Below are 27,508 nucleotides of genomic sequence, written 5' to 3'. Positions count from 1 at the left end.
TCTAGAGACTAAACATGGGTTTCACCACTTCAAGCCTCCAATAAGCAAAGTGGTGGTATTTCACCGGTTGACGAAAGTCATCTACCATCTGAAATCTACTACCATTCTGATGCGCTTGCACTATATTTATACATAGTCTAGACTCCTCCATAGCTTGAGGCTTATGCCCTAAACGCCTGATATCTAAATACATGATACACCATCAGGCATCTCTCATATTGTGGAGTTATACTTCATAACTGTTTTGCCATCATTGCATCACTTGGGTACCTATCCACCCACCGAAGAAGGGCCAAATAGCCCTGAAACGGCACCAGGGGGAGCCTGATGATGTCGTCCAGAGTTTCCAAGAATAGGTAACAACAGTCTTCTCCACTGGGGAAGCGTTGCCTATTCGAGGAGTTTGAGTTTTCGAGTGGTGTGAGTTGAAGGAGTTACTGCCCCTTTCATTCTTCTACCCCATTTCTTTTCCTCTTCCACTCCTACTATTATTTTCCCGCTACCTTTTTTGCTTTTCTAAGTCTAATAGGGACAAGTGGATAGTCGAGTTATTATCCCATACATACACAAATAGCCCTGAAACAGTGCCGTCTGGGTGGTGGTATCCATCTGAGAATAAGTAACATTAGTCTTCTCCTTAGGTGAAGCATTACTTATTCGAAGTAGTGCAATATCATGGCAACTCGTTGTGAAGGTATTCACAATATGAGATATAACTTAAAACGATGCTGTTTTCCTAATATTCTAATTTATTCAGATATAGCTATGTATTTCTGATGTGCTTGCACTATATTTATACATAGTCTAGACTCCTCCATTGCTTGAGACTTATGCCCTAAACGCTTGAGAATTCATATAACGTTTATAGGCCTCCCAGGCTAAAGTTAGTTTACATTTGCTAGCTTGGTAACCTGATCCATATACACCTAATTACCTACAGATTAATAACATTTTAATTAAACAAAATCGATCAATATATATATATATATATTGCCTCCGTAGCCAGGTGGGAAGGAGCAACAATGCGTAGCACATGCTTCTTGATTAGACCGGGGTTCGAACCCATCACCACCAAATACGGAGGATGCGGAAAGGTCAGGGAATGACCACCGCATATTCCCGGAGCAATATGGCCTTAGTTGCTAATGCTCCTAAAAACCCAACAACAACAACATAAGAGGTATTAAATAAACATCAATTATAGATCACCACAAAATTAAATAGATACCATACACCATTTTATAGTGAAATAAATATATAAATTAAAAAAAATGATAAGTTTAAGTAACTTAAACCCAAATTTCGTGGAAACCCTGGAATGTTGTTGCGGCACCCCGGTTGAAAACCACTGGTCTAAACCAGCAGAACCAGAGTAAGATTTTTCAGGCAAAGTGGAGTTCAGTTTTTTTCTCCATTATTGGATGAGAGAGCTTGATAAAATTGTAGGATCTATAAAACTTGGCAACTGATACCCAACAAACTGAGTAGTGAGGAGAATATATAACCAAAATTATGCCTTAAATAGCAAAGTCTCTGATTTTAGAATGTTAATAAAAATTTCTTGAAGTAATGGAAACTTTTAAAATTAACAGTATATGTCACTATTTTAATTATTCTGAGCAGTGTAAAAAAACAACAATATAAAAAATCCTCTGGCAGAAAATTCATTTCTTGAAAGATTAGTAGTTAAGGGAGAGGAGTTATAGAAATAAAGATATAGTGGCATCTATATTGGACTCCTGCTAGTGATTGTGTGTGTAGATCAACATATTTTGGATATATCAGTGGCACATAATATATTTTTACGATGTATACTTTTCTTATTGGTTGGTTCCAAGGTTACAATTAAAATAATAAAATTGAGAAATAAACATATCATTTATTTGTTTAACTTCAAAATGTTTAATAAGTTGGCAGATTACTGGCTGTCTTGAAGTTCTTCATTGTACTGTTCAGTTTGCTGACAACTTGAATAAAATATTTCATATCTATATTGACACAGAAATTTGTATAGATGGTGATCATATGTCTCTCTATGGGTGATGCTATATGAGCTTGCAAAATGGTGCATGTGGCATACAGCGTCTTACACACTGGAATATAACCGATATGTTTTAAACATTGTATTGAATGGCATTCATTTCAGTGTGCATGGGTAGAAAGCTGCATTTGCTGTTCTGCCAGCACATGCTGATATATTTTTGAAACTAAATGAGCAGTTGACATGCTTTCTCAATTGCATAGTGGAGTGCTGCTGTATCAACCAGTTATGATGTTAAGTAACTCAGTGTTTTTCCTTTGATTTTTTGTATGTCATTTATTTTGTATTTCATCTTATGTTATTTTATGCAATAAAATAAAAATACATAAAACTGTAAAAGTATAGAGTCACTATTTTTTAAATTAACTATACAAAGTTAGAGCTTTAAAATTATAAAATAGCAAATGTTATTTTGGCCATTTTGAAATTATGTGAAGTTGGGAGGACTGTTTTGCCCTTTCATGCATTTTTTGGCTGACAGGACTTAAACTGCCTAGTTAACATGGTGGTTTTATAGCTCGAGGTAGCCTGATCCCAAATTGAAACTGAACATCCAACTAATACCAGTACATGAGCAACAACAGGATTTTCATTTTTTTAGGAATAATAATTTCCATAAACTGAGCCTCCTTGAACACATTAAACAGAAGTTTAGAACCAACAAATTTTGCCTTTGCAACAATTGCAGCATTAAGATGTTTCTGAACTTTCAGTAGGCATTAGTATAAAATTGCATAGTATACAGTAATGGCTTCACCACTTGTCACTTTTTAAGAGGTCCAGGTTCAAGTTACAGACACATCTAAAAACAACATCTTCGTAACAAGCTTCCCTGGTATTATACTATTTACAAGCAAATGGCTAATATACCATTAAGACAGGACATTGCTATGTTAAGATTTTCTGATCAACACTTTCTGATCCCTCATCAGGCAGTAGCTTGTCTCTTTTAAATAAATGACAGAAAAAACCAGAAAAAAAAAGTACTTTTGGTGATTCCATTTGTTTGAAATTAGTGAAATAACAGGACAACTTGTTGCAAGGGCAAAGTTCCTCTTGCTCTGAATTATGTATTAATTAGGTGGTTTTTAATCCTGCTAGCACAGTGAAAATGAATTATGCTCTCAGGAGATAGTAAACAAAATGATTTATCTGTTTGTGAAATTTGCTTAGAAATGCTAAGAGCTCATTGAAGCTACATATTGATATATATAGGCCTTAATATGAAATTCATTTTTTGGGATTGTTTTTTATTCTTTGAAATTTATATGAGGAAAAAAAAAAAGCACTCAATGTTCCTAGGTATTGAATGGACTTCATAACAGTGTTTTTTTTTTTTGTGATTTTAAGTAGCAGAGGGCTGACACAAAACTGATCTGAATGAAATCCATTTTGAGATTGACCAAAAAAGCCAGTGTAGTTTACTATGTTGTATTTCACACCACATTTCTGTTGTACTTGTGTAGCTTCACATAATATTCATACAGAACACACATGCTACATGCAGTGTTTTTACATACTTGTGTAGTATTCCCCTAATACTGGTTGGGAGTTAAAAGTGATTTTATGGTAACTGAAAGTAATTTGGAAGAGATTGTTGCAACCAAAAGCTAACAAGATATCTAGGGCTGATGGAATCTATCCAGTTATGTTAAAAGCTGCAGCAGAAGAGATGATCAAATCTTTATCTATAATAATTAGTGCGTCCTTAGAATCAGAGAAAGGCTGCAAAAATCGGAGATTTTTAATAGTTTTTCCTCTTCACATGGGTGGTTGAAGGGGAGGGAAGTAACTACCAACCCATTAGCTTGACTTCTGTGCCAGGAAAAATAATAGTCAGTAGTTGTAACACAAGGTTATTTTAACTGGAATGGAGCTATAAGAGAGTCACAGCATGGATTTGCTAAAAGGAGATCATGCAACCAACCTGAATTACTTAACTGTGAGGTTGTCATAAAGAAAATGGATGCAAAGAATAATTTTGATATCAGATACTTAGATTTCAGTAAAGCTTTTGATACTATCCACATGAATGATTATATAAATTGAAACAATGTAGCATTAGAGGCAGGTTGCTATTGTGGATAAAGGTATTAAGTGTTAGGAGACAGTAGTTATAAATGTCCACTGTTCTTTATAGATGAATGCTGTGAGTGGATATCATAGGTTCAGTGTTAGCCCCCTTACTGTTTTTAGTATTTGTTAATGAAGTCAATGTAGGAATTGCAACTTTTCTGATTATACAAAAATGGGTATGGTGGTTAATGACATTAATGAGGTATGTTACTTTAAGAAGATTGAGATAAACTAGACTGATCGGTAATTAATGGCAATGAAGTTTGACTTCAATAAATTCATGGTGCTGAATTTGGGTAACACTAAATCCAGAATAACATACTATTTGGTAGTATCAGTTTAAAGTTAGTTGATAATGAAAAAGACCCAGAGATGATTGTATAGTCCAGCATGTTTTCTGAGCCAATGAAGACATGTTGCTAAAACATCCCATGGAATTCTATCAAAGATATAGGAACTTTGCCAGATAGGGCAAATAGGTTATTATCCTATTGTATCGAGTGGTTAAGGTACATATGGAGTACAGAATACAGGTTTCCAAACATAATTTTAGGAGGATATAAATCTGTTGGAAAGGGTGCAGAAAATAGCAATAAGGTTAATTTGGGGAAACAAAAGGATATTCTTACAGAAATACTTTGGTTCTGTAAATTGCAGCATCTTGAAACTGGGCATCTCTATGGTGACTATAAACACCTATACTGTTTAAAGCTTTAATGGGGTTAAGTAAGTAAATATTGAGGGGCCCAGTGTCGTGGAAGTGTGGGGGGTGACCTTAGCTCACTTTAATGTATAGTAATGTAGGCAAACAGCCTAATAAACTATTATTAATTTCATGTGGTATAAGAGTGGTATTAATATAATAATAACCTTAGAGTAAATGTTGATAGCATCTCTACTCGTTCTGAGACCACACACAAAAGTGGACATCAATTTAAACTGATACAGGACATTTGCAGAATTGATTTTGTGAAAATTTGACTTCAGCTGTAGAGTGATTGTTGGAATAAACTTTCACCTAGTATTGTCAAAGTGCTTAGCTTGAATAAGTTTAAAGAACTACACAAATTATTAGATAATTTGTGCAGAAATTATCTAATGCACAAATTATTAGATAAATACAGGCTAATCATCTGTCTCCAACAATGTACAAGATCCTGACCATCTGCATAACCAAGAAGATATCAGATCACTTGGAGAGCCAGAGTATAATGGTCGAACAGCAGAAAGGATACAAGGAGCAATTAACCATACATGCCGCAGTTATTGAGCAAGCCTACAAGAAGCATCACAACTTTGATAGGCTTACATCGATTAGCACAAGGCCTTTGACTGTGTTCACTATAGTTGGCTAATAGAGGCTTTGAAGATTTACAAAGTAATCCAACAGTGGCAAACTTTCTAGAAGCAACTATGCCAAAATGGAGTACCACCATTAAGGTTGAGAACGTCACAACCAGACCAATTCCCCATCAGGAGAGGAATCTTTCAAGGAGATGCTCTGAGCCTATGTGTAACGAAAATGTTAATGTATATAAAATTGTATATATATCTTTTTGTAAGTATTTTATATATATATGTGTGTGTAATAATTGTGTGTACAAATAAATGGAAAATGGAAATGTGGTTCTGTCTAGCACTTAACCCGCTATCCCCCATGCTCAACAGCAGCAAGTATGGATATAATGTCAAAGAAGAAAGGAAAAACCTGTACATCCTCACTCACCTGATGTAAATGGATGACATCAAGCTCTCTGTGTGGCAACTGAGAAGCAACTACTCCAGATCACTGAAGAATTCAGGAATGATATCAGGATGGAATTTGGTCTAGACAAGATCCATGAATTGCATCAAGGGAAATTAGTCGGCTGAAACTTCAAACTGGTAAAGAGATCGAAGCCATGACAAAAGGAGAGACCTACAAATACCTGGGAATGGTGCAACCTCAGTAGTTACAGTACAAGAAAATCAAGGTCTGCCTGACTGTAAAATACTACCAAAGACTCAGAAGCCTGCTTAAACCAAAGCTAAATGGAGGGAACAGAGTTAAAGCCATAAACACCTATGCAGCACCAGCACTAACTGACAATAGCTTGGAAAGAGGGAGGAAGGGCTTGATAAACTCATCGAGCAACCGAAAACAGCAATAGCTAACCTGAAGGATTACTTCCAGAAAAAATGCAGCAGCACTCTACCAGGCCACAAGGACGATAGATAAGTGGCATACCCCACTCAACCTAAGCGAGGAGTCCCCTCCCACCCAGATGTCACAAACAAAGATAGAAAGATGGGCAAAGAAGACACTCCATGGCAGACACTACAATGACCTCCAAGACCACGTAGATAAAATTGCTTCCAATGCATGGCTCACGAGTGGGACACTCTTCCCTGAGACCGAAGGATTCATGCTCGCCATCCAAGACCAGGTAATGGACACGAGAAACTGTATAAAATACATCACCAAGGAGCCCAGAGTGTCAGATGACACATGTCGACAATGCCACCTGGCCTCAGAAATGATCCAACACATCACCGTAGGATGCAGTGTGATTGCCCAGACTGAGTACACTCGTAGACACGACAAGCTAGCTAGGCTAATACATCAGAAGCTAGCAAGGAAATACCAATTGATCAAAGAAAGTGTACCATATTAGAAGTGAGATGCCAACCTACAAGCTGTGCTGGGACCATGCCATAATAACAGACAAGACAATCTCACACAACAGACCAGGCATAAACCTTGTCGATAAGAAGGAAAAGGCTACCTATCTGATTGACATAGTGTGCCCAACACTCAACCTCCAGAAAATGTGTAAGAAAAAAATCACAAAGTACACAAATCTAAGACAGGAGTTCAAAGAGATGTGGTTAGGAAGGACGTTACGTGGTGTTTCCAATAGGTTATAATTGATGATACCACTCTTATACCATGTGAAATAAAATAATATATAGTTTACTTGGCTGAATGCCTATATAGCTATACATTACTTGATATTTCGGGTGTCTTGCAGACACCCATCATCAGACAAGGCTGTTGGGGAAGAAAACAAAGAATACAAGGTTACAAAGAATAAACGGTTACAGGTTTGAATATTACCAATCAACAATTTATGATTAAAATTACAGTTCTATAGTATTAAGTTATTTGAGTTTTAAATTGCTATTGTTACAATAGAATTTTAAGTTAAATTAATTTTAGGTTGTTAATTACAAATTCCAAATTCTTACCTGCTGACAGCCTCCTCTTGAAGATTCTCCCAGACCTGAAGTGTATCAGGTGAGAGGGAAGCTGTCAGCAGTCAATTTATAAGAGAAGGATTAATGCAAGTAGCCAATGGGGTAAAAAAAAAGCCAAGTAATTTTTCCTGAGCCCGGGGGTTCTTATGTGGTAGAAGCTTGGGTTGACCTTTGCTCTCATATCCTGGACGTCAGTGTGCAGGCTGGTTCAGGCTCATTACAGATACCTATCATCAAATTATGCTGCTGGTGCCAAAACCTGGGTTGACCTTTGCTCCTATATCTGGGTTGTTGTGCATCCTGGAATGGGATCCAGTGCAGTAGGAACAAGGGATGACCTAAGTTCCTATACTCAGGACATCAGGGTTGGAGGCTGCTTCAGGATCTTGCCGATGCCTATCATCAGACCTTGCTTCTGGTGCCAAGTTCTGGAAGCCTGGGGTGACTATTTGCTCCTCTCCTTTGGCCTTCACTGTTGTTGTGCATCTGGTTCTTGAGTAGTAGAGTGAGATGACCTCTGCTACCATAATCTGGACATCTGGTTGGAGTGCGGGCTGGTTCAGAATCTTGCTGATGCCTATAATCAGACCGTACTGCTTCCCTCTTGCCTGATACACTTCAGATCTGGGAGAATCTTCAAGAGGAGGCTGTCACCAGGTAAGGATTTGTAATTAATTTAATCTAAAATTAATTTAACTTAAAATTCTATTGTAATATTGTAACAATAACAATTTAAAACACAAATAACTTAATACTATACAACTGTAATTTTAATCATAAATTGTTGATTGATAATATTCAAATCTGTAACCATTTATTCTTTGTAACCATGTATTCTGTTTTCTTTCCCAACAGCCTTGTCTGACGATGGGTGTTGGCAAGATGCCTGAAATGTCACATATTGTATAGCTATGTAGGTGTTCAGCTTAATAAACTATATATTATTTTATTTCAAGTAGTATAAGAGTGGTATCATTTAATTAATTATAACTAAAGAGATGTGGCATATGCAGCAAGTAACAAGCATCCCAATAATCTTGTCAACCACCGGTATAGTGCCAAAGACCCTACATAACAGCCTAGCAACAATAGGTCTCCCAGAGAACACCTGTAGAATAGTCAGAGAGTTCCTCGACCAATAGTAACACCAGACATAATAATCACCCTGTGTACTTGGTAGCAATACCCATCAAGGGGTGGAAACCCCCTAGTCAGGGAGAAATAATATAAGAGCAACAATAATAATAAGTGTATAGAACGAGGTTTTGGTGATACTATCTTTAGTGTTTTTGTAGTGATAAATTTGAATCCTTTCTGTGTCTGTAGATGTTCTGTATACTTTACTGACTTGTATTTTCTTTTTATTCACGTGAAACAATGGTAGCATGTTGAATTTTTCTTGTTCCAGGTCGAAGTTTATGTTTGGGTGCCATGAATTCACATAACTGAGGAACTGGATCAGGTTTCCGGTCAGTGTTCCTAGTTGACTAATAAGTTATTAGCATACCTAGTTATGTGGATAGGGTTCCTTGGATGGCACAAATGTCTGCTGGGAGGAGAAGAGTTATGGTTGATTCCTCTTCTTATTCCTATCAAACCCAAAAATGCCAACACTTTTACCAGCTATAAAGAACTTATCCAGCCTCACGAACACAAGCCAACCTAGCAAACATATTTAAAGTGAATGTGTGCATGTGCTGCATGCACACCACTTACTCTTACTCTCCTAAAAGACCCCATCCCCATTTCAGCTAGTGCATATACTATATATTGAAATATTCTTTCTGTGTAGAATGTAATAATTAAATTGTATTTGGTTTAGACTACTGTTCTTTTCTATCCTTTTCTTTAAAAATAATATTCCAAATGTTTTCTCTCAAATTATAAATATATATTTGACTTTTATTAATTTTTACTTTAGTGTTATCAAATCCATTCCATGAATTATTGAAGACCATTAATGTGAATGGAAATGAATACAAGTATTATGATTTGTTGTTGCTGAGGGACCCACGATATGGTAATACTGTTTTATTTCATTTTTGTGTATTATCTAAAATATACATCTTGAAATTCTATCAATAGATTTTCCTATTGTATTTAGACTCTAAAGTGTTTAGGGCATAAGTCTCAAGCTATGGGAGAGTCTAGACTATGTATAAATATAGTGCAAGCACATCAGAAATACTTGGCTATATCTGAATAAATCAGAATATTAGTAAAACGGCATCGTTTTAAGTTATATCTCATATTGTGAATACCTTTACAACGAGTTGCCACGATATTGCACTACTTCGAATAAGTAACACTTCACCTAAGGAGAAGACTAATGTTACTTATTCTCAGATGGATACAGAAGAAGGGCCAAATAGCCCTGAAACAGTGCCGTCTGGGTGATGGAATCCATCTGAGAATAAGTAACATTAGTCTTCTCCTTAGGTGAAGCGTTACTTATTCGAAGTAGTGCAATATCATGGGAACTCGTTGTGAAGGTATTCACAATATGAGATATAACTTAAAACGATGCCCTTTTACTAATATTCTGATTTATTCAGATATAGCCATGTATTTCTGATGCGCTTGCACTATATTTATACGTAGTCTAATTTTCCTATTGTAAATAAAGTAAGATGTAAATAAAGGTGGGTATTTTTTAAAATTTACTCAATTAGTGATTTATGTTCATAAAGTTAAATGAATTAAACCGCATTATAAAGTTGACTCATTAAACATCTTTTTTTGTTTTGTATGATATATCATCTTTTTGATTAATTAACATATTAAATTGTGTTTTATATATAGTTTAATTAGTCTTAGTCACATAAATTTAGCTAGTGATTTTGTAAGTTACGACTTACTGTTCGTATAGTTACTGTATTGGTGTTTTGGCTTGAATATCTTAGCACGTAATGAATAGTGCAGAGGAATAGTAGGGTTTTAATTGTGATATATGTGCTTGAAGGTTCTAATCACTTGTTGGGCATATTGTTTTTTGTGTTTAGCTAATGAATTTTTACTTTTTAGCAAGGATATGATTAATTTAACATTGCAGTCGTTTCAGTATAGTGCAACATATCTCGAACTTGATAGTGTAGGTATAGTGTAATAGGTGTCATTTAAGCATTTAGGAATCTGTTAGCTTAGTGTAGTATTGTCATTTAATCAATTAAATTTATTAATCTTATTAATTTTCGTTGTTAATCAAATTGTATTTAAATGGAAATCATGCCCCAGACTAGAACAGCAAAGTAACACGCACAAAGTCTGTGGCTCGGGGGAGAACCAAAGAGGACAATTCTCTAATGCATCACAGCCTAAAAAAAAGTGCAACTTGTGAAATGTTTGCAGACTTTTGGGAACAGGGCACGATTCAGCCAAGGATAATGTCTTTGCGTGTGTTAAGTACAGAGAGTGTAAAGAAATTAGGTGATCATCATTTGGATATGATGATCATTTATGAGAGTTTGAAGAGTAGGGTAGATGTCCTTGAAGGAATTAAATGGGGGACCCATCAAGCTCTCAGCTGCTCAAATCAATGCCACAGCTTACTCTTGAGCATCAGACAACACAACGGCAACAGGAGCTAGTTATTGTCAGGGAAACGGGAAATATGTTGTACAAGAAGGATAGATGAAATAGGACTAAGGTATATCAGCCAGGGGGAGCAAAGGTTGATGACATTGTAGAGCAGATATCATATTTTAAGGGCACAAAAGGTGATATTGTACATGTTGTCACTAATTATATAAAGAGTAAAAGATCTGAGGACTTGCATAACAAGTACAAGGAAATGTTGGCAAAAATTTGTGACTTGGGATTGAATTGTTGAATTGAATTGAAAAGTGTCTGCAATTCTGCCCAGACACGATAGGAAGGAGGGAATATATGTTTAGAGCCTTGTCAATCAGATCGTTTTTGGATAGAATATGCAACGCTTATGGGGTAGAATTTTTCTAAGCATGGTCTGTGCTTGCTAACAGGAGAGACTGTTTTCAGGGATGGGATACACTTGAATAGAAGAGGTTCAAGGACTGCTAGCTTTTGAGGGATACACAGACAAACAGTTTAATTAGAACCACAGTCAGAGGTCAAAGTGATTTTGCATTGCTACTATTGGTACATGAACTAGCCCGGAAAGCAAGGTGTGTGGGATTTCATGCCCTGCTGTGAGTCATCATGGAACAAATTAATTCATGGGCTGTGTTAGGGTAACTAATAGTAAGAACATGTGCTTGTATACTTCCATGTACACTAATGATAGGGGCATTGTAAATAAATTTAACGAATTTGAAGTACTGATTAAGTCGTCAAAAGAAGAGATGGTGTCATAAGTGATGCTGAAATTGAATATGGGGAGTTGAGTATATATGAAGGACAGACAGGACAGGAGATGTGAAGGGGCTAGTTAAGAAATTAGTTAAGAATATCCAAAACTGCAGTATGAAGAGGCACATTATATTAAGTTTGCACTGTATTTCAAGACCATTCAGTAGCTGTTAAGGTGATGGAAAAATTGAGAATTGGGGAAATTGCTGATATCACCAGGAATTATCAGTCATTCCCATTGAGGTGCATTGCTATGTGTGTGTGATTGAGTGCCATCACAGTGCTAGCTACACTGTTCCAATATTACTCTTATTTTAATTAACCTCATACTGTCTTGTATCAGTGGTGTTGGGGAGACTGTTCAATTGGCATTGTGACGTCAATATAGCTGTGCACTAAGTTACTTGTTATTGAATGGTGTGTCCACGCCAACACACAAACTCCTTTACATATTTTTTCAGCACCATTCATTGGTTAGTTGATGCTTGGTGTACACATACACAGGTGGGTGTATTTTTTGTTTGCTGAATTGTTTATATGATATTTTCATACAGATTTATATTAGAATTTTAATTAAGATCAAAGAATTAATGTTTTTTCTAAAATTGCTTTATTTTAGTTGTTACAAAAATGAAAAGTAATATTTACTGGTATGTTCATTTTCCCCTGTTGTTATATTTTTAGAGCGGCTGCCATTTTCTATTCGTGTTCTCCTAGAAGCTGCAGTACGATGTTGTGATAATTTTCAAGTAAAAGAGAAGGATGTTGCAAATATATTGGATTGGGAAAATCAGCAGCAGAAAGGAGGAGGAGTTGAAGTGTCTTTTAAGCCTTCAAGAGTCATTCTTCAAGACTTTACGTAAGAATCCTATGCTAGATTCCCTTAAAAAAAATAAAAAATAAAATACATACACTTAGATAATCAAATGTTTCATTATAATTATCTTTATGCAAAGATTTCATATCATGCTCTGGTATTTTTGCTTCTGCCATCTCAATAAGCGTTTATTACAACAACTAAACATAGCAGTATGAACTCCAATACAGATACACTGTGTATAAGCTCATTGTGGTAAACTAGGCTACTGATATAAATAAACATAGTGACTAACACAAGCCTGAGAAAGTGTTTTGAATGTGAGTTTGTAGCTCCTGTATGAATATACATGATTGGCATGCACAACTGGCCAACATTGGTCTAGTGCTTTTCTGTCTCTCCTGCATGTCATTTGCATCTTCTTGTCCACACTACTGGCTTTCTTCTTGAGTTTGGTAGTATTACGCACTCTTACTTGTATTTTTCCTGATATGATGAGTTTGGTAATAATGATTAAATGTAGGTGTAACCATTTTTTGAAATTGATAGTGTAACACTGCTAAGAAATGCTGATGCTTGGGTGCAGCTGCTGTGAGTTCACACTCCTGATGTAAACAAATAGTGGCTACCATGAATCTGAGTGTTTGGAAGTGTTTTGAATGAGAACAAATAGCTATGGCTAATGTTTCTTCCTGAGAATTCCTGGGAAAAAATCGTAACTTTAAAATTCCCGATTCACCGGAAAAGCAAAAACATTTCCCAAGAAATTGAGATTTTTTTTGTTTTTGTAATATACAGATTGCTACATAGTTTATTTTAAAAAGCTTAATTTTTACTTAGATATAGTTGCAAGTAATCATTTCATTTTCTTTATCTAATTTTACGATCTATATTTTCATCAATCAGAAAAAATATTGCCCTTTTGTCATGAGAATGCCAATAGTTTTTTGATAAAATAATTGTGTATTCCCCAAGTTTGTCATAATTCCAGTTCCTTCTCTGTGGGTCAGTGCATGTGCAGTGTAAGACACAGTCTTACAAATACTTATTTCTCTGAATAAGAATCATCATCAGCCATTTCCAATCCACTGCAGCAACTTTCCAGTTCCTTCTGTTTTTAGCACTGGCCATCCATTTACTACCCAAAAACTCATGAAGTTCATCTATCCATCTCCGCCTTTGTCTTCCAGGTTTTCTTCTAGCTCCTCTTGGGTACCATTCTGTTATTTTCTTAGTCCATCTGTCATCATGTCTTCGAGCTATGTGTCCTGCCCAAGACCATTTTAGTTCTTTAGTTTTGATAAAAATGTCCTTTACTTGAGTTTGCTGCCTAATCCATGTGTTTCTCTTCTTATCTAACTCTGATTCGCAGTATAATTCATTCCATTCTTCGCTGTATAGTTCTCAGCTTCTCTTCTTTTCTTTTGGTGAGTGGCCAAGTTTCACTTCCATAAGTCACGGTGGAGAGTATACATTGGTTCATTATTTTACATTGCAGACAAATTGGGATATTGCTCCTCAGTATGTGACTATAATTCCTGAATGCTATCCATCCAAAATTTATTCTTCTCTTGACTTCCAGCCATTTATCATTATTACAGCTAATGACTTGTTCCGGATAAGTATATGACTCCACCTTTTCAATTACTGCTGCTTCAATCATTATTTCCCTTTCCGTTGCATACTTGTTTCTCATTACTTTTGTTTTAGCCATATTCATCTTTAGTCCAATATCCTTACTAACTGTGCATAACTGATTAAGATTTTCCTCTAATTCTTTGGGATCATGGCTTATGACCACAATGTCATCAGCAAATTGTAAATGGTTTAGGTACTCTCCATTCACATTGACTCCTTTCTGCGACCAGTCTAATCGTCTGAAAGCTTCCTCAAGGGCAGCAGTAAACAGCTTCGGAGATATTGTGTCTCCTTGTCGAATTCCTTTCTCGATTTTAAATTTCCTACTGTCTTTGTCTAGTCTAATAAAGAGGTAGCATTCTCATATATTTTCTTCAAAATCATAATATATGGGGTATCCTTGTCTTTCCAGTGCCCGAAACATTTCCTTATGCTGTATGGAGTCAAATGCCTTTTCATAGTCCACAAATGCCAGGCATAATAGTGTTTTATATTCATTTGCTTTCTCCATTAGCTGCGATATTACGTGAAGGTGATCCATAGTTGAGAACCCTGTCCTAAAGCCAGCTTGCTCTTTCGGTTGATTCTCATCAAGTATTCTTTCTAATCTGTTAGTAATGACCCTTGTGAACAACTTGTAGATGTGGGATAACAAGCTAATTGGTCTATAATTTCCAATTTCTGATTTATCTCCTTTCTTATGCAGCAAAACTATGATTTCATTATTCCACTGCTTAGGCGTTACACCTTTTCTAATGCACTTTGTGAAGAGCCTTGCCAGTTTTTGTGTTGTCTCTTCCTCCCAATTTTAACAACTCTACAGTAACTTCATCTTCCCCCGGGGCTTTCTGATTCTTCATTTTCTTCAATGCATGTTCTACCTCATCAGGAAGAATATTGGGTATGTCATATGTGTTGCTACTTTGCAATCCATCTTCCCCACTGCTGGAATCATTCCCTCTCTCCTTGTATAATTCTCTATAGTACTGTTCTGCTATTTGAATTATGCCTTCTCTGCTGTTTATAAGTACACCATCGCTATTCTTCAGTTTCAGTATCATTTGTCTTTCTGCATTACTGCTCATGGCTGCTGATTTAAATCCTTTGTTTTCCCTTAATGTTTGTTCTACTTTTCTTGTGTTAAACTTATGTCCTCTCTGAGTCTCTTTCTAATGGCTTTGCATAACTCAGTATACTCAATTTTCTCCCTATCAGTGTTTTTCTTGCTCTTCATTTGTCGTCTTCGGTTCATCACGACAAGTGTTTCTTGACAAATTTTTTCTTCTTTGGATTTCTTTTTCCCTATAGGTTTCTTGGGCTTTATCACTTTCAGAAAGTTGTAATATTCCTCGTCAATATCTTGGTCCTGAGCAGTCTGCAGAAGCTCAAACTTGTTCTTAAGTTCCAGTACATACTGCTTTTTCTCCTCCTCTGTTATCTCAAAGACCTTTGTATTATTTACTCGAGTCAGTTTTTTCCTTTCCTTTCCTTTCCTTTCCTTTCCAACATCTATATCAAGTGTGCATCTTACCATTCTGTGATCACTTCCAACATTTACCTTATTCAGGACAGTAACATCATTCACAATATATCTTCTATTAGTGAGGATGAAGTCGATTTCATTAGTTGTTAAATCCATTTGGACTCTTCCATGTCCACTTTCTTAGAGGGGCTCAGTTGTCTGCAGCCTTTTTATAATCAAGTCTGTTGGATCTGGACCTTCTAGCGAAATCAGCATCAGATTATTTAGTGTACTCTGCTTCATGCAATTCCTTAAACAGGTTTTAATTCGTTTTAGAGAGGAAAATCCTCTTTTACGTTCAGTTGTGCTTATTGGTATAGCTAGTCCAATGGCAGCTAGTTTTGCTAAATTTGGAAAAGATTCTTTGAACGGTGTTTGTTGAAAATTTAAGCATTATTTGTTTCATCTCTAGATTTTTGTATGACTGTCCTTTAAACAATTTTGATGCAACTGCCCATTCTAGTTTACTATTTTCATAGTTTAAAATTGCTGGACTTCCAATTTTAGAATAATGCGCAAAAAGAATCTCAGAAGCCTCATTTTGATCATGGCTTTCTGGATTGAAAACTCTTGAAAAACAGGAAATGATTGGCATATCTGGAAATCTTGCTTCTAAATGAGTAATAACTGTGTGTGTATTTATCATAGATTGCGGTCTTAAAAGTGATAGCATTAGCATCTGAACAATCAATACGAGGATTTGAATATTCACCTGCAAGATATAGATGGAGAGTTTTAAAATGATTAGCAGGGGTGTCTTTCAATTCCATAATGCTTAGTTTTGTGGCTTCTAAGATTAGGTCTATTTCTGTTAAATTAACATCTTGCCTTTGCCAAACCTTAGACAATTTAGACATATGAGGTAGCATATCTGAAATTGTAAGTGACGCTATGAAATTGTATGTTCTCATATATCTGCTTAAACCTTCAGCTGTGATGTCATTTCGTGGCTTCTCTTTCGAGTGCAGCAATGATGCTCACCAGGGATTCTCTTAAAGACCGTACAGCAAAGTCAACAGACAGCCACCTGATGCCACTAGCCATTTTAAGTTTAATCTGAGGAATGTTCAGTATATTTTGAATTTTAGTTAAACTAGCCATCCTAATGGATGAATTTTGGAAGAAGAAAAACAGTTGTCTTAAGATACTGTTCAATTTTACCAAATAAGGCACCTCAGCAGCTGCTCAGGCACTAGCAAGAGCCAGGTGGTGGTTTATACAATGGCAGTTGACCATGAGTCCATCTGTTTCATCTTTTAGCAGTAGCAAAACTACTTTGTGCTTCCCAATCATGACCGCTGCTCCATCAGATCCTAGACACACCAAATTAGTTTTCAACCCTATATTGCCAAGTGTTGCAATAATTTTGTTATAGTTTCAGCTTTGCCATCAATGATATTACAAGTTGATATAACACTATAGCATCTAACACTAATCTCTTTTTTAAGTTGACAAACATATTTAATGTATACAATAAGCTGCTTCAAAACTGACAGTCTGTTGTTTCGTCACACAGACAAGTCTGTTGTTTCGTCACACAGAACACTGAAATAATCTGCTGAATGCACATTTTTTAGAATTTCACATCTAATTTCTGAAGCTTAAAATGTCAAGCAATTCTTGCATTATTGTTTCCGAAGTGTAATGTGCATTCTTTCCAATATCAAGATGGTTTAAGTACATGCAACCCTTACCAAGTTGCTTGAACTTAGCATGGCCTTAAGTCATTTATTGTAGCATAATATTTATTTATTATTGGCTGGATGATTGTTAATAGAAGTTTTATTTTCTTTATTGTAGTGTTATTAAAAGAAACTGATTAAGTAGCAATTTAAATTGTTATAAATTAACAACTCTGTGTAAATATCAGAAAATTTCAGATTGGAGTGAATTATTGAATTAAAATTATTTCCTAGGACTGTATTTAAGTAATTTACTTATGTAGAAATTTAAGATCAAATAATAGAGCATTCTTTAAAAATTGATGGCAAGTGTTTGAAAGTCTTAAAAAAATAAAATTGTCAATTTTTTTTTTTGTATGAGTATTGAATATAATTTTAAAAGTTTATTATTTTGATAAAATAACTTAAGAGATATTCTTATCTTTTGTAGTGGTGTCCCTGCAGTAGTAGATTTTGCTGCTATGAGAGATGCTGTAAAGATGTTAGGGGGCAATCCTGATAAAATAAATCCACTATGTCCAGCAGCTTTAGTAATTGATCATTCAGTCCAAGTGGATTTTTCTCGCAAGTAAGTCTCAATGAAAATTTCACTTCTGAAAGCAGATAAATTTTGCTAATTTTAAACATGATCATATTTCAAGAAAATGGTTTAAAAAAAAAACAGTGTCATTAGCACAAAAACAGTCTCTCCATTCCAAAGAAGAAAATATATTGATATATTCTTTTTTTTCCCCACAGAATGCAAAGTCTTTGTCATTATCTCTCTTGGTATAATTCAGATTAGGACAAATAACTATTGCCAAACAGTTTGATTGGCAAGCCTAGTTGGTGAGACAAGCTGGTTTTATGAACAACACATACAAAGGGTACTAGGAAAGTTTTGCAATACAGCTTTGTTTATTTAATTTTTTCAAAGTAATTTCCTCTACATTCAATACACCTCTCCATCCTTCGAAACCAATCTTTAAACCAGTTCTGCCAAGTTTCACTAGGGAGTAAAGCACACTCGTTGTCCCAAGCCCGTAGAAGGTCCTCATCACTGGAAAACCGCCTCCCTTTTAGCTTCATTTTCACATGCGGGAACAGTGCAAAGTCGCAGGGAGCAAGGTCTGAACTGTAGGGAGGGTGCTCGAGAAGTTTCAGTCCTGTCGTGGTCAAATATTCGGTGCAGGCTTTGGCGCGGTGAGCTGCAGCATTATCGTGATGGAGGTACCAGGTGTCCATTCTTGACTTTGGCTGCAGGTTCTTCATAGATCCAATGACTTTAGGCAGGCATTGTTCAGTATACCACTTAGCTGTGACTGTCTTCTGCGTGTCCAAAACGACACGTTCCACAATTCCACTCGATTTGAAAAATACGGCTATCATTTTCTTCTTTACAGATCGGGATTTTCTGACAATTACGGGTGTGTCGTCATCATCAAAGACCCAAACTTTGTTTTGAGCCTTGGTCGGCAGATCGTAATAGTACAGCCAAGTCTCGTCACCTGTCACGATGTTGTTGACATACCGAGATTGTCCCTTATCAAACTTTTTTAACATCTCCCGGCACCAAGTCACACGTCATGTCATTTGCTCTTCAGTCAGTTGATGCGGCACCCAGAGAGAACAAAGTTTCTTCACGTGCAAATGATCTTGCAGAATCGAACGAATTGCTGGTGCATTTAGGCCCAAAGTATCCTCTATCTGTTGGTAGGTCACTCGCCTGTTTTCGTCAAGCATTTTCCTCACAGCAGTAACGTTTTCCTCCGTAACTGACGTTCGTGGCCTTCCCGGCCTCTCAGAATCTTCCAGAGTGAAATTTCCCCTTTGGAATTCTCTATACCACCTGAATATCGTTGTACGATGTGGACAATGATCATCTAGTGCAAGAGTCATTTCTTCTAAGCACTGGTCTATGGTTAAACCACGCACAAAATCATACCGCAAAGCTGTCCTTATCTCATTTCGTGACCACGATGCCATCGCAAGCACTTTACACTCTCACTACTAATGAATAACTGAGCCCATCGACTTTGGCGCGGCGGCTACTATGCACGTATGAACGTGTCTCAACATGCAGCAACAAGCAGCTTCCTGTGATTCATTGTTGCGTCATATTGCAAAACTTTCCTAGTACCCTTTGTATACCCTGCATTTAGCCAAGTATGATTTTGAACAACACTGAAAATCAGGAACCATTCTCTGTACATGTTTGCCTTATTTACATACTAAAATATTAAAAAGCAAATACAGTTTATAAGTATAAAGACAAAAGTAATAGATATGGCTGGGAAAAATTTCTGTGAACATTGTTATCTATCAAGCAAACATTCCTATGCAGATTTTTCCTTTCCTATGCAATGCATATGGTATGGGTTGGAACAAAGCTATTCCTGGTTGTGGACACTTGTTTGTGAGCTTGTAAATTCAAAACATATTTTCGTGATAATTTGATAATTTTTGCTTAATAAACATTTTTTTTTTTTTTTGTTATAAAATAATAGTTTTAAGCACTATGATTGCTCCATTTTGTATATTTTAGTATTTATCAAAATATTTTGAAAATTATGGATTAATATTAAGTCTGCTCATTGGCAGTGCAAATATATGTTGAAGTATAATAGTTAGTTTTTCAGATGTAGTAGTGGGGAGGGTCTGAACGAGACCAGAGATGAGTATAGTTCTTGAATATTTTCTTGTGTGTGTAGGTCTATGGGTGTATAATTATTATTGTAGTATTTATAAATTTTATAAACACACAATCCAATTTCTGGAAAAGAAGGCAAGAAGAAGTAATTCTAGCAAAGCTAAGGATTGGGCATACTCACCTGTATCTCTTAATGAGTAACAGCACATCATGTCATGTACAACTGACTGTTCATCATTTTTTAGTTGACTGACCTCACCTTTTTAATATCTGCTCAAGCACATTTAAATCAATTACCAATGCACAGTCATCTTTAACATTATTACAAATTCTTGGTGATGATCCTAATAAGAAAGAACTGTTTACCTTCCTAAATCATATAGGAATTTATAATAAAATATAACAGTTATTACAATAAAGTTAAAATATATTAACCATTAGAAAGACGCACAGTGTGTGTGCGTGTGTGTGTGTGTAAAGTGATAAAGGGAGAGAAAAAGGAATAAAAGAACATTAGAAGAAGAGAAATTAAAGAATACATTACAGTTCACAAGCCATTTTCTTAAAACTCCCCCTTTTAATTCTAGTAATTTCTATTTTACATCTTCTATTATATTGGTAACTAAATTTTATTCTCATTTTATATATGCTCATGCTTTTTATTCATGGGCTTGTAGTTTACATCAGAAATGAAGACACAATGTTGCTATTTTGCTTGAGAAGCTGGTTTTGTAAGTTGTGTGGAAACATCCTCATTTGATCAACTTTTATGTATTTTTATTATTCATATTTTATTAGTTATCTATTAATTACCTTCACTCCCTCCCTCCCTCCCTCTCTCTCTCTCTCTCTTTCTCTCTCTCCCTCTCCCTTTCTTTTTCTTTTTTTCTTTAACTTTATTCTTTTATTTCTCTTCTTTCTAGTTTTTTACTATTCCTTTACCTCTCCACTTATCATTTTATTGTCCCTGCTCTGCTTAAGTTTAGCATTTGTTGCCCTGGACTGCACTAGACTACTTCACCATTTTTCTATCTTCTTATTTCTACATTCACTTTCTTGTTATTCTGTTTAATATATATATATATATATGTGTGTGTGTGTGTGTGTGTGTGTGTGTGTGCACATATCTATAAAAACACATCACAGTACTCTTTCTCTCAATTTAGCTCTCCCCTGTCTGTTCTCTTCAATGTTTCTATATTAATGTACTGTTTTCATTGTATTTGCCTCTCACAGGGCATATGCATTCTGCTGACCTATTTTAATTTACATATATTACATTATGTAATACAATTTACATTATGTTTCAGTCAACATGTTGGTTTTGCTATGCAGCCGCCACTGATGCTCATCTTTCTTTCTTTCGCTTTATTATTTTTTTGTTGTTCTTCACAATCTGTTAATTTTTATTTATTTAGCATAGCTGTAGTGAGCTGAGTTGCTAGGCACTGTTCGTACTGGCACCTATAGTACCTAGTTAATTTTATATTTTGTTTTCTTTTTATACTTTGTTTTTTGGTTAGTAGTTTGACTTTGTGTTGTGCTTAAGCTATTTTGGTTTATTTTTTACTGCATAAGGGCACTTGTGGGAATCTATTGTATTGACTGGCTGATAGTGTGTTGTCAGTTGTGGTTCAATGCATTGATTTGTGTGGCATTCAGATTGCAGTGATTTCTCAACTATGTTGTCCTATTGTCTTCCGACAAGACAGATCTCAATGGTCATATTGTTTTTAATTTTTCATTTATTGGTCATGTTGCTGTGGTTTGTTTACTGTATGATATTCATGATATTTCACATTATTTGGCTTTGGTTTTCTGGGGGTTCCAGTCTAAATTTGTTTATAATAATTGGCTTATAAATTTGTCATATTGGCTCTCTATTTAAAGTATTCTAAAATTATTAGGTATGTATTCCTTCCACAGTACCCTCTTTCAATTTAGTACTCTTCTTCCCTTCTGTTGTCTTCAGTGTTTCTATATTTATTTACTGGTTTTTGTTGTTTTTGCTTCTCGTGCAGGGTTTATCCATTCTGCTGACATGTTTTAATTTAAATATGTAACGTGATTTATGATGTGTGTGTCTATCTATCTGTCTATATATATGAAATATGAAATATAATAATGGGTTAAAACCTGAAGTAGTAGTGGAAAGATAAAAATAAATAAGATATGACAAATGCACCTGAGCACTCAAAGCAGCAGCAAAGGATACAAAAGTTTATATATGTATGGTTTAATAAATAAGTCAGTTAAGTGTGAAGATGTGAAGTGTAAATTACACAAAATGCCGAAAGCTATTTGGAAAAGGATAGCAGAAATATGAGAAATTGTAGGTGTGAAAAAGAAAGAAAGAAAGAAAGAAAGAATGTGAATATCCTATGTGTTATGGTGAATTAAGTAAAATTATAGGCTGAATTGTAAAGCCAATTAGAGAGAAGTGACCTGTAAAGTAAACTGATTAAGTCAAATTGATTAAATTAATAAAAGTAATGGTAGCTAGCATCAGATATGGGTGAACAAATTTGGCTACAAGTTGAAAAAGGGAGATAGAGCAAATATGCAATTAAATCTGATGTTAGCCAAAGTAAATACTGATACATACTGCATACAAATTGCAATGGCTGGAGACTAGGCACCTGCACGGTGATCTGATTGAGGTGTATAAGGCCTTGAATGGGTTGAGCATGCTGAATTCTGAAGGGATTCTTCCACTTGTTCAGATTACGAACCTAAGGGGGCATAAATTCAAATTAAGGAAAGACAGATGTAGAATAGATGTTCGGAAATTGCCTTTAGCCAGCGGGTGGTTAATTGCTGGAACAAACTTCCATCTGTTGTTGTGGAAGTTGATAGGTTAAATAAATTTAAGGAGGAACTGGACAAACATTTAGAGGGAATGGTTGTGTGAATTTTTTTTGGCTGATGCTGCATAAGCTCATACACTTGCTTTCTTGCATCACATGCTACTACTACTACATGATCAGGTATTTCATCAGGAGACTTCACCTGATCATGCATCAAGGACTGTGTTTCTATACTTGTCCATAACTGTGGAAGAGAAGAAATTTAAGGATAAATCAAGTGGGATCAAAAGGAGAAAGCATTGTCACAAAGTATGTTTTTTTTTTTTGGTAGTTGTTGGCGCATGGGCTTCTGTGGCCATAATGCACCTCCCAAGGTTTTTGCAGTACTTTGATCCAAGCCCGAGGCGGGAATCGAACCCGCGACCTTTGGGTTGCCAGGCAGGCACTTTATCCACCCGGCTAGCCCGGTCGGCACAAAGTATGGATAAAGGTACCGTGTCTATACTTTGTGACAATGTAATGCATGGTACTTTGTCCATAAGTCTCTCACTATGCAATATTGTGGCAGATTTACCAAGGTGCAGTGGCACAGTTGCTCTACATTCCCCATGGCTGCAGGAACCAGAAACAACATAACACTGCTGGTCCATTATCTCACTCCCAAACCTTATTTTTAGGATCTCCAAAAATATGTGTACCAGGTTCCCAGACTACCCAGATCTGGCATTGCACACTAGACCCACCCATGTGATATATGGGTGGCACGAGCAAGTATTGTGCTATTTTGTTTAAGGAGACTGGGCTGAACTAATTATAAGTGAGAAAGAAAATAATAAAAAAAATGGATTGTAAAATTATGGTATTCAAATATAAAACTGCATTATCTTAAATCTGCAGTTGGAGAGGGATTCCTGTACTAAAGTATATGATGAAAATAAGTATTTATCATAGTTTGTTGAACCCGAAACACTTAACATAAAAGTAAAGTAATACAAATGATATCATGATGTTTAATTCATAACCAAATGTACCAATGTATTTTTGTTACACACACACACACACACACACACACACACACACACACACACACACACACACTTGGTTAGTGACGTAAAATGTTACCCTATTTATATTCTTAAATTGGCAAGAAATAATTCAGAATTGTTCACCTTTTGATGTTGTCTTTAATTTCAATCTGTTATGAACACAGCTTTGAAAAAGTCCACTACTTTTTTTTTTTTTATTAGAAACATATTTTTAATTATTTTTTGAAAAAAAAAACAAAAAAAACCCACCTCTGCAGCCCTTTAGTTAGGCAGCAATAATGTCAATCAAAAACCCCACATGTTTCAACAATTGCATGCCAGCCAACTTATCCATGATGTGGAGCAAGAGAGTGTAACAATTGGATTTGTTGCCATAAAGAGTAAAGCCAGCAGATGCTTTGATAACTGGACAAGAGGGATGCCACTAATTGTAAACTAATTTTTAGCACCTTAAAATTACTCTTGTTAATTATCAAGAAGAGTTTTAACTTGATTCTGTATTTTTCCTGTTTATACAGTAACTGACAGAGATTTCTCTAATTTTTAATGGTGAAATCAAAGAAAACACTTTTGCTGAAAGGTCTTGGGAGTTTCAGTTGTATGGACCAAGTAGATGAAGAGCACATCACTAAAGTTTGCGTGGGGTCTCAAAAACCTTGCATACCAAAAATGAGTTAAAGCGAGGGATTTCCTCTTTTTACAAATGGCAGAACATCATAACAAAAATCCAAGTAGTCATTAACTATCAGTGAATTTAGTGCATTTACTCATTTACTTCAAGTAATGGTAATTCAAAATCAGCTATAGACATAATTATCTGATATGACTCTTTTAAGGCGAGAAATATCGAGGCAAACAAACACTAAATTTGTGAAGTAGGTAACCATATTGAAAGCTAGCCAAAACCTTTTGACTATGCTGACATAGCTCAAAAGCTTTTGATGAAAGGTTGCAGTTTCAGGTACTGGAGTCATTTTGTTACAGATGAAGATATTGCATTAAAATATTTATTCTGTGCTTACCCTTAGACACTTTAGCATTATTAGTAAAAGCATATGATGCAAGAAAGCAAGCTTATACAGCAGACAAAAAAAAAAAAAAAAAAAAGTTCCCATTTCACACATCCATTTATTCTAAAAGTTTGTCCAGTTCTTCCTTGAATTTATTTAAGCTATCAACTTCCACAATGACAGATGGAAAGTTGTTCCAGCAATCAACTGACTGCTGGCTAAAGGCAAATTTCCACACGTCTATTCTACAATTATCTTTTCTCAATTTGAATTTATGCCCCCTCAGGTTTGTAATCTGGGCAAAAGGAAGAATCTCATCAGCATTATATCCCACCTTATACATCTCAGCCAAATCACCTAACAGGTGCCTAGTCTCCAGATGCTGCAATTTGCAGAACTTAATCCTTTCTTGGTAAGAGGATCCCTTCATTCCCCTCACCAGTCTTGTTGCCCTTCTCTGTACTCATTCTAGCAGCTCTATATCCTTCATAAAGTAAGGCCTCCAGACTTGTATGCAGTACTCTAGGCACGGCCTGACCATTGCCTTATAAAAATGGATAATCACCTCCTATTTCCTACTAGCAAAATTCTTGTATGTCATCGACAAGACTCCATGACCTGCACTGGCAGCCTGTCTGCATTGCTCAGAAAACTTCATATCTGACTGCACAATTATCCCCAGGTCTTTTTCATTCTCTACTACCTTAAATGTGGTATCGCATACTTGGTGTATTTTGGGATTACTACCACCCATATGCAGTACCTTGCATTTGCCTGTGTTAAACTTCAATTACGACTTCTTAACCCATCCACTCACTTATTGCAATATTAATAATAAATAAATAGATATAAAGAATTGCAGTTGCAGTAGTACCGCACAGTTGATACATTTCTATGGGGGTTACTTTTACCCATATGCAGTACTTTGCATTTGTCAATGTTAAACTTCAGTTGCCACTTAACAAAGAAAAACATAAAATTCAATACCTGCATGTGTTTGCCATTTAACTAGCTTACTACCAAACTCTTCGCAGCTCTTATTCTTGATCAGCCTCACTTCTTTTGTTTCCAGCTGTCTTTTCAACAGTTATTCAATCTGATTAGTTCAGCCTTGCAAACAAGCACAAATCCCTTCGATAGAAAGCAGGTAAATTAGACAAGTAGAATAGAGCATGCACCCAATATAGAAGACAGTGAACAATTAAAACATTTCCATAATGTAATGATTTTTAAATAGAGTTGAACAAAATTCTATAACTTTATACATAGAGTTGACCATTGTGCTCAATATATGATTAAAAAGAAACTTAATACAGTGGTCTCAATATACTGAATGCTGTAAGTGCAAGGCATAACTGACTGACAGATGAGTTAAAAGGAAGTAATGCATATGAAAGCAGCAAGAAATTATGAATCAGGAAAGCAGAGACAGAAATAGAACATTTGGATAAAAGGCCGTAGGTAACTCATTATACACAGGTAAGAAACATTAGCATTTATAATTAACAAAATATATTTGATTTGTAAATTATTATTTTTTTATTGTATTAAATTATATTCAAAATTAAATTCAAAAATGCCTGAAATCTAAAACCACTTTTAATTTTCTGAAAACTTTGTGGTTATAATTTTATAATTCTTAGTCTGAAGTCTGTGTTGAATTCTTTTCATCTATAAATAGTAACTTATTTCAGCCATTTTTGGTTTGAACAGATTATTTGAATAAATATGCAAAACTTTGGAACACCTAACTTGAAAAAGTTCCTCTCATGAAAGAGCTCACATTTTGATTAATTTGGCATTAACCACCAAAGCCAAGAATTTAGATGAGTGGCTTAAGAGAGGAGAGCAATACAGGCATATGATGTTCACAAGCAGGGATATAAGCAGTCAGCAGAATAAACTTCAGTAATACTGTGGAACCCAGAGGTACCATATTGAGAACTCCTGTTGTAATTATGTATACTCCTTGCAGTTTTTTAAAGTTCTTAACTTCAGTTATAGAAATACTATATAGAATTATTTCATTGAATTTCATCTACTCATTGCCTTTTTGCAGTGATTTCTTTTGGCAGTGATATGGTATGCATTTCTTGGCTGAAAACTTTTTATTATGAGGATTATTTTATATTCATGTATTGCATATATTTTTTCCACAGTGCATGTGATGTTAAAAAATATTTACAGATATACATATGGGAGTTGGACAGTTTGTTAGAGATATTTGTTTGCCTTTTATTTTTATATTATTTATTGAGTCAGTATGAGTATTTCAGCTTATACAGTTCTACACGTTCGTTAATACAGTTTGCTTCAGCAGTGAATGATTGCATATCTAAGGCTTAAATGTTATTACTTTTTTAACAGTTTATTTAAAGTATGACAAAAAAAAGTGCTGTTTAATGTGTGGCTTTTTGCATTCCCATATTGGACAGTGTGAACCTTCAAAACCAAATCATATTTGTTGTTATGAACACAACATTTCAGATTGTTTCTTTCCTGTTATGTTATGATCTGCTGGACTTCTCAGATTCATTCCAAGTCTTCATTGAAATTATTTGAAACTTGGAATATCTTTAAGTAGGGTGTAAAATTTTGTTTAATTATTGTGCCAGTAATATGTATTTGTCATATGGAAAAAAGAGAAATATACTGCATAAGTCCTAATAGACTGTCC

General features: G+C 35.4%; 1 protein-coding gene across 2 annotated transcripts in view; it reads left to right on the top strand.

Annotated features, from left to right (window-relative positions):
* The window catches only part of LOC150075159 (cytoplasmic aconitate hydratase-like), a 289,211-nt gene that overhangs the window by 19,576 nt on the left and 242,127 nt on the right, over positions 1 to 27,508 (top strand). For both annotated transcript variants that reach the window (XM_090388696.1, XM_090388697.1), the window contains exons 2-4: positions 9,276 to 9,374; positions 12,365 to 12,539; positions 17,770 to 17,907. In XM_090388696.1, the coding sequence (XP_090244822.1) occupies positions 9,276 to 9,374; positions 12,365 to 12,539; positions 17,770 to 17,907 (412 nt within the window). The remainder of the gene's footprint in view (positions 1 to 9,275; positions 9,375 to 12,364; positions 12,540 to 17,769; positions 17,908 to 27,508) is intronic.

The sequence above is a fragment of the Mastigoproctus giganteus genome, chromosome 14, assembly GCF_048544385.1.
Source record: "Mastigoproctus giganteus isolate SK-2022 chromosome 14, ASM4854438v1, whole genome shotgun sequence".
Classification (NCBI taxonomy): Eukaryota; Metazoa; Arthropoda; class Arachnida; order Uropygi; family Thelyphonidae; genus Mastigoproctus; species Mastigoproctus giganteus.
The sequence above is the reverse complement of the archived record's forward strand: the minus strand, read 5'-3'. Positions and strand labels throughout refer to the sequence as shown.